This window comes from Gossypium raimondii, chromosome 2 (assembly GCF_025698545.1).
Source record: "Gossypium raimondii isolate GPD5lz chromosome 2, ASM2569854v1, whole genome shotgun sequence".
Taxonomy (NCBI): Eukaryota; Viridiplantae; Streptophyta; class Magnoliopsida; order Malvales; family Malvaceae; genus Gossypium; species Gossypium raimondii.
In genome coordinates, this window is record NC_068566.1 from 15661380 (window position 1) to 15670167 (window position 8788).

Consider the following 8788-nt stretch of genomic DNA (forward strand, 5'->3'; position numbering starts at 1 on the left):
TTAAATGACTTAACTAAAATTTACTAATAATCAGTGATTATTTATGTAATTACCTAAAAATATTATACAATACAACTTATTTTAAAATATATATTTTATCAAGGAATGTAAGTTTAGAAACACGAGGTTTAAATTTTTTGTTTATGCACTTTGGTAGGTACTTTAAATTAATTACAGCTTATTTTAAATTTTAACTCTCTTTTTTGTCTTAATTTATATTCCACATAATACAACCAATCAAATTTTAAGTAAACCACTGTTGACATGAAACTTTGGCAACATTTATTTATTTATTTTAATTATAAACTTCTTATTAGATTCTTTTAGACTTTTTCAATCATTGTATTTATCAAATTTTATACTAAAATTTAATTAGATAAACATAATACAATTTAAACAAATACTTACAATTAATTTATGTATCGGTAGGAAAAACTAATTTATTTTATATTTTTATTTATAAAAATAATTTAAATATTTAAAGAAGTCAAATATCTATAATAATACAAGTTCGTTGATAGAAAAAAGAAAAGAAAAAAGAGAGAGAAAATCGGAAACAAGTTCAAAAGGGAACGGAATAAATGAATTTAGAGATCTGTGAATTAAGCAGAACTGAATTTAAATATGTTTCAAGAAACAAAAAAAAGGGACACAAAGGCGATTATTTATTTTCTCTGTCCATTGACTTGAATATATTATGTATATATAGCCACCCAAATCAAGAAAGATACACATATATCTTACAGTGAGCTGCTATCCCAGCTCTAAAATTCATGAATTAATTTTCTTTGTATGAAAGCAACAAAGAAATTTCTTTGGGATCCTTGGTTTCGGATTATATATTGAACATTTACTATTCCATTGGGTGGCATTGTCCAAAAGGAAAAAAAAAGAAAAGAAAAGAAATGGAGAATGTTGAGGCATTTAGAGTCGGCAGTGCACGTATTGGAAGTTCAAGCATTTGGAGGAACAACGCCATGGAAGCTTTCTCCATGTCTGCTCGTGAAGAAGATGATGAAGAAGACCTGAAATGGGCTGCCATCGAGAAACTGCCTACATATTTGCGTGTGAGGAGAGGGATATTCACAGAAGGTGAAGGTCAATCAAGGGAGATCGACATAAAAAACCTTGGATTCATTGAGAGAAGGAATCTGCTGGAAAGGCTAGTAAGAATTGCAGAAGATGATAATGAGAGGTTCTTGTTGAAGCTTAAACAACGCATTGATAGGTAAGTCTTTTCCATTTTCTTTTTATGATTGTTTGATGCGTTCAAGTTGATCCGATTGTTGGTTTTTGTTCCCAACGGATTGTGAAACTCAAACTACAGAGTTGGACTTGATATGCCAACAATTGAAGTCCGGTTTGAGCATCTGAATGTTGAAGCAGAAGCTTATGTGGGAAGTAGAGCGCTGCCTACCATATTCAACTTTTCTGCAAATATTCTAGAGGTACTCTTCTTGTTTAATAATAATAAAACTTGCATCTTTTAATCGAACAGACAGCTCCAACTTTTTCCCATCCTGTTTTTTGTTTGAAGGGATTATTGAGTTACCTTCACATTCTTCCCAATAGAAAGAAGCCATTACCAATCCTTAATGATATCAGTGGAATTATCAGACCTCGAAGGTAAGAACTAAGGAGACTAGTATTTCTGCATCAGAATCATAATCTCTTGAAACGTTGACAACACTGGTTTGGATCAAACTTGTTCAGAATGACATTGCTGTTAGGGCCTCCAAGCTCGGGCAAGACAACCTTACTATTGTCATTGGCTGGAAAGCTGGGCAAAGATTTGAAAGTATGGAATTTAATTTCACTGTACTTCCAGTTCCCATTTTCAGTTGGTTGGCATTGTGATCTGACGTGGGCTGGCACATATGAAAATCTCAGTTTGCAGGCAGAGTAACTTATAATGGACATGGAATGAAAGAATTCGTGCCGCAGAGGACATCAGCTTACATAAGTCAATATGATGTTCATATAGGAGAAATGACGGTCAGAGAAACATTAGCTTTTTCAGCAAGATGTCAAGGTGTTGGACCTCGTTATGGTAAAAACAATATTTTTCTTCAACTTTGACATGCCATTTAACCAGATAAGTTTGGTTTTCTATAAATAAATATTCTTTTTTTTTTGCCGCTTGGGAATTGGCAGAGATGTTGAAGGAATTGTCTCGTAGAGAGAAAGAAGCAAATATCAAGCCTGATCCTGATATTGATATCTATATGAAGGTAAAAAGATTGATGCTACTTTTTCAGTTTACTTTGTATGTGGCTCATTTTAATTTTGTAACATGTGTTTTTTGCTGTTACTGTTAAATTTGCAGGCCGCTGCACTAGAGGGACAAGAGGCAAATGTAGTTACAGATTATATTCTCAAGGTACCAATCTAAGATCCAAAGCTATGGAGACAACGAACAAAAGGCAAAACAGACAAAGACTCTTTTCAGTATCTATTAACAAATATCTAATGTTGGAAATTTGCAGATATTGGGGCTTGAAGTTTGTGCAGACACCTTTGTGGGAGATGAAATGAGACGAGGTATCTCTGGTGGACAAAAGAAGCGAGTCACTACAGGTAAATCCGAGACAATTACTTGACAAAAATGTCTATTGATTTCCAGAATTTTGGAGTAATGGAATCATGGTTTTAATCATTTCATCCCACTAAAATTTTATAGGAGAGATGCTGGTTGGACCAGCAAGGGCACTTTTCATGGATGAGATATCTACTGGTTTGGATACTTCAACAACGTTTCATATAGTGAATTCATTAAGACAGTCCATCCACATCCTCAATGGAACAGCTCTGATCTCTCTGCTTCAGCCAGCTCCGGAGACATACGATCTGTTTGATGATATAATTCTGCTTTCAGATGGCCATGTTGTGTATCAAGGTCCCCGGGAAAATGTACTCGAGTTTTTTGAATACATGGGGTTTAAGTGTCCAGAAAGAAAAGGAGTTGCTGACTTTTTACAAGAAGTAATGGTTTAATTATTACATTTAAACATGCAGATACTGTTTGAATATATGTTTTTAACTTTTTACAATAAGTAATGGTTGATGGGGTGCAACAGGTGACATCAAGGAAAGATCAAGAGCAATATTGGGCACGTAAAGACGAGCCTTACAGTTTCATCTCTGTCAAGGAATTAGCTGAAGCATTTCAGTCTTTCCACATTGGACAAAAGCTTGGCGATGATCTTGCAGTTCCATTTGACAAGTCTAAAAGCCATCCAGCTGCTTTAACGAAAGACAAGTACGGTGTTTCAAAGAAGGAACTGTTAAAAGCTTGTGTTTCCAGGGAATATCTTCTAATGAAGAGGAATTTATTCGTATATGTGTTCAAAATGATTCAAGTAAGGAAAATTTGCATGTTTTAAAAACTACGACTTAAAACATTTCTAAGTCTTAACTGTTTGTTGCGTTGTTGATGAAATTTTCAGCTTATTTTCATTGGAGTCATAACAATGACAATTTTTATAAGGACAGAGATGCACCGAGATACAATAACAGATGGTGGAATTTTCATGGGAGCTTTGTTCTTTATTCTAATTATGATAATGTTCAATGGATTCGCGGAGCTTGCAATGACCATCTTGAAACTTCCTGTCTTCTACAAGCAAAGGGACCTTCTCTTCTATCCTTCATGGGCATATTCTTTACCTGCATTGATCCTTAAGACCCCAATCAGCATCTTAGAAGTTACCGTCTGGGTTTTCATGAGTTATTATGTCATTGGCTTTGACCCTGATGTTGGGAGGTGAGAAACTTAAACTAGCTAACACCATATCAGTTATGGCCTATATTTTGTGTCACCCATCTAATCAATTAAAGCTCTAATTGGCAGCTTTTTCAAGAATTACCTAGTACTCCTATGTCTTAGCCAGATGGCATCAGGACTTTTCCGATTAATGGGAGGATTAGGAAGAAATATAATTGTTGCAAACACTTGTGGGTCATTTGCTTTACTTACAGTTCTTGTCATGGGAGGATTCATCTTAACTCGAGGTAAATCCATTAATACATTGGGTTATGAGTTATGATAGTTATCATTATTTGTCTTAATGATGTAAAATTGAGTTTTACTTGTGATTTTCGCTTTCTGATGCTTCAGATGATGTCAAGAAATGGTGGAAATGGGGTTACTGGATTTCACCATTGATGTATGCACAAAATGCCATAGCTGTGAATGAATTCCTGGGGAAGAGTTGGAGACACGTGAGCCACGTTTTCTGCCTATTTGAAATTAAACCATGATAAATGGGAAATTTTCCTTTGATCAGAAGATATTACTGAAACTGAAACATATATTTGCATTGTAGGTTCCTCCTAACTCTACTGAACCATTAGGAGTTTTGGTCATGAAATCTCGTGGAATTTTCCCTGAACCGCATTGGTATTGGATTGGAGTGGGGGCTTTGATTGGATACTGTTTCCTATTCAATTTCCTTTTCACATTGGCGTTAAAGTATTTGGACCGTAAGTTTCTCTAATTGGATTTTCCAGTCCTCCATATGAAGCTTATCTTTTTAATAGTTTCTCTAATTTGATTCAGCATTTGGGAAGCCTCAAGCAGTAATATCTAAAGAAACCTTAGCTGAGAGAATTGCTAGCAAGACTGGAGAGAATATTGAGCTATCATCAAGGGGAAGAGATTCTTCTGGTGAGTCGGTACTTAAATTAAACATTAGTGTGCTTTGTATTCCCATGTGCTATAACATGATCAATGCAAAAAATTAATGCAGAGAGAAGAACAGGTGCATCATCGAGATCGTTGTCTTGGAAAGTTACTAGTGTCAATGAAGCTAATCAAAAGAGGAAGAGGGGGATGGTTCTTCCTTTTGAACCCCTTTCTATGAGCTTTGATGAAATCAAATATGCTCTAGATATGCCACAGGTATCTTGAATTTTATCAGGTTCAAAACTAGAAAATAGAATACATAAGCGAGTAGTTAAACTTCAATGCATTTTTGTGTAGAAATTGGTCATGCATGAAAAAACAATACAGTGCAAAAGTTGGATCTTTGTCGTATAAAACATTAATAATACTTGGTAAAATATGACGACTGAACTTTATATGCTAAATATTTTCATTGTTTCCAGGAAATGAAAGCTCAAGGTATTTCAGAGGAGCGGTTGGAACTTTTGAAGGGAGTGAGTGGAGCTTTCAGACCCGGAGTCCTAACAGCTCTGATGGGTGTTAGTGGTGCTGGCAAGACCACTCTAATGGATGTGTTGGCAGGAAGGAAAACCGGTGGTTATGTCGAGGGAACGATCAAAATTTCAGGGTATCCGAAGAAGCAGGAAACATTTGCTCGTATATCCGGGTACTGTGAGCAAACAGACATCCATTCCCCCCATGTTACAGTCTACGAGTCCTTGGTTTTCTCTGCATGGCTTAGACTACCCCCGGAGGTCAATTCTGAAACCAGGATGGTATGCAGCTGTTAATTACTTGTTACATCTTTTGTTTAAGGCATGTAAGAAATATTTTTAAATCAAATTGTTGTGTTACAGATGTTCATTGAGGAAGTTATGGAGCTTGTGGAGCTAAGTTCATTAAGGGACGCACTTGTAGGATTGCCAGGGGTGAATGGTCTTTCAACTGAGCAACGCAAGAGGCTAACAATTGCAGTTGAACTTGTTGCCAACCCATCCATAATATTCATGGATGAGCCTACATCTGGTCTTGATGCCAGGGCAGCAGCTATAGTAATGAGAACAGTAAGGAACACTGTCGATACAGGACGAACTGTGGTGTGTACCATCCACCAACCAAGCATCGATATATTTGATGCTTTCGATGAGGTGAGAACCGTTGGAGTTTTGGTTGGCATTTATCTTTCTTGCCTTTTTTAAATCTAACACAAGTACTTAATGGACACAAAAAATACAGCTGCTTCTGTTGAAAAGAGGAGGTGAAGAAATATATGTGGGTCCACTAGGCCGCCATTCTTGTCATTTAATAAAGTATTTTGAGGTTAGTCTCATGAATGCATGATAATATTAGTGGAATTCTTTTTATGTTTGGTGCTAAAGTCCTAAGTTTTCGCTTGTTGAAGGAAATAAATGGAATCCCAAAGATAAAAGATGGTTACAATCCAGCAACATGGATGTTGGAGGTTACTTCAGGAGCACAAGAAGAAGCGATTGGTGTCAACTTTACCAACATATACAAGAACTCTGAGCTATATAGGTAGGATCCAGAAATTCATGTTCATGGTTTAAATTTAAAATCAAGTCAAAGCGCCACAAGTGGTTTATGATTTTGGATTATTTTCGGAGAAAAGTTGACTGATTTGGAATGTGCAAACTACCATACTATAATTCTCATCATTACTTATACACTGAATACATTAATGCAAAGCTAGATACTCCAACTAGTGTTACCCCCTTAACCGAGGTCAATATAAGTTATCCAGGCTACACAATAGTTTAGGCTTAAATTTTCAGTCTCTTATTTAAAAGAAGCTTACTGAGTTATGTATTAATTGTTAAAACTTATCATTGCTTTTTATTTATTTACAAGTTATAAAAAAATAAAAGGAATTAATTGACACTGTAAAATAATGGTACAGGAGGAACAAGGCATTGGTGAAGGAACTAAGCAACCCTGCACCTGGTTCCAAGGATTTATACTTCCAGACTAGATATTCACAATCGTTGCTCACTCAATGTATTGCTTGTTTATGGAAGCAGTATTGGTCTTACTGGCGAAACCCACCATACACTGCAGTGAGATTTTTATTCACAACTTTTATAGCTCTAATGTTTGGGACAATATTCTGGGATCTAGGCTCCAAAAGGTATATAACTATTTAACGCAAAATAGTGCAAGCAATGTGATTTCGTGTTTTTAATCTCTCAATGGATTGAAATGGTTGTAATTGCAGAACAAGGCGACAGGACGTTTTCAACTCAATGGGTTCTATGTATGCTGCCGTTCTCTTTATAGGATTTCAAAATGCTGCATCGGTTCAACCCGTCGTGGCAGTTGAAAGAACGGTTTTTTATCGAGAAAGAGCCGCTGGGATGTATTCAGCACTACCATATGCATTTGGACAGGTAATATTGCAGTTCCAGAACTCGGACTTTCTGCAGCGATCTTATGTTATTAAGCATCAAACATTGCCTAGTGAAGTTTAGGCTGATGGTTACCATTTATTTTCCAGGTTGTGATTGAGCTGCCATACATTTTGGTTCAGACTGTCATTTATGGAATTATAGTGTATGCGATGATCGGATTTGAATGGACTTCCGACAAGTTCTTCTGGTATCTCTTCTTTATGTATTTCACCTTCTTATACTTCACCTTCTATGGGATGATGACTGTGGCTGTCACTCCCGACCACAATATTGCTGGCATAATTTCATCTGCCTTCTTTGCACTTTGGAATCTTTTCTCCGGATTCATCATCCCCCGAACGGTACGTTTAGTAACCCTTTTTGCACACTTGGTTAATGCAAGAAAAGAATGAGACCACATCCTCCTAATGGATTCAATCTTTTTGTTCCCATGACAGAGAATTCCTGTGTGGTGGAGATGGTATTATTGGGTTTGCCCTATTTCTTGGAGCTTGTATGGACTAATTGCTTCACAGTATGGTGACGTACAGGACAAATTTGGGTCCGGTGAAACAGTGCAACATTTCGTAAGAAACTATTTCGATTTCAGAGAGGAATTCGTGGGAGTCGTTGCAATTGTAGTAGTTGGTATATGTGTGCTCTTTGGATTCATCTTTGCATTCTCAATCAAAGCATTTAACTTCCAGAAGAGATGAGACTACCATTTTCTCAACTGCAGATTCAAATATGTTTTCCTCATTTAAGATGCATAATGTTCAGCTTCTCAGGGAAGAAGAAAGATAAACATGATCAGTGAGGAGTTTTGTTCACTTTGTTCTCTGTATTGTATAGGTTTTCTACTTCTTTTGCCAATTAGTCTATCATCTTCCATTTAAGTACGTTATATATTTCCCATATTTGTATCTACAACTTCCATGTAAAGTTTGACAGTAAGGAATTGTATTAACACATATATAAAATACTTTTATATAACTTTTTTTTTACCTCAATCTAAGGGTGAGAGTTCGATCAAATCGAATTAAAAAATTTCACGTTGACGAATCATATTTTTATCATTCTAATTCGATTTGAAATTTTTTCAAACTGAGTCGAGTGAAATGAAATTCAAGTTGAGTTGAATCAAGTGAAATTATTCGAGTTAAATTAAAAAATTAAAAATGTCAAATTAAAATATTGTTAAAGTATATTATTTAGGTCACAAAATGATTTTCTTAGAAAATTTTTAATTTTCAACTTTCTTTGTATATTCTTTAGAATTTTTTAGTTTTTATATATTTTTAAAATATAAATTTTAGATTTTTATGAATATTTTGAATTTTAAAATTAATTTAAACTTTTTTTTGTAATTTTTGTTGAGAGAGATCAATTTGCTCATTTTCAAAATTAATAAGGACCAAAGAGGCATTTACATCAATCTATTATTCGAATTATTTGAGCTGTTTGAATTGTAAAATTCAACTTAACTTGAATTCGAAACTCGAATCACTTATTAGAGTTAACTCAAATAACTGGATTCAATTAACTCAAAATTCAAATTTTTTTTCAATTTTTTTGAATCAAATCAAATTTTACTCACTCTTATGTATGTCATCAATTTTTCCCTCCACACAAACTTTTTAAGATGGTTTTTTAAGCCAAACAACAAAGCTAAAAATTTAACTTTCTGCTTTTGCAAAAGCCCATTTGGTTGAAAAACTAT

The 8788-nt window shown here is 35.0% G+C and overlaps 1 protein-coding gene across 1 annotated transcript; it reads left to right on the top strand.

The window, feature by feature from the left end:
• The first annotated feature begins 792 nt into the window (after positions 1-792).
• On the top strand, positions 793-8061 carry LOC105784424 (pleiotropic drug resistance protein 1). The gene is made up of 24 exons (XM_012610308.2): positions 793-1228; positions 1328-1448; positions 1538-1626; positions 1714-1798; positions 1891-2050; positions 2155-2231; positions 2327-2380; positions 2487-2577; positions 2681-2982; positions 3078-3359; positions 3447-3763; positions 3851-4011; positions 4118-4221; positions 4326-4482; positions 4559-4666; positions 4749-4900; positions 5107-5439; positions 5521-5811; positions 5900-5983; positions 6066-6199; positions 6582-6809; positions 6897-7068; positions 7176-7430; positions 7527-8061. The coding sequence occupies exons 1-24, from the start codon at positions 906-908 to the stop codon at positions 7782-7784; spliced, it is 4338 nt and encodes a 1445-aa protein (XP_012465762.1). The 5' UTR covers positions 793-905; the 3' UTR covers positions 7785-8061.
• Positions 8062-8788: the final 727 nt, after the last annotated feature.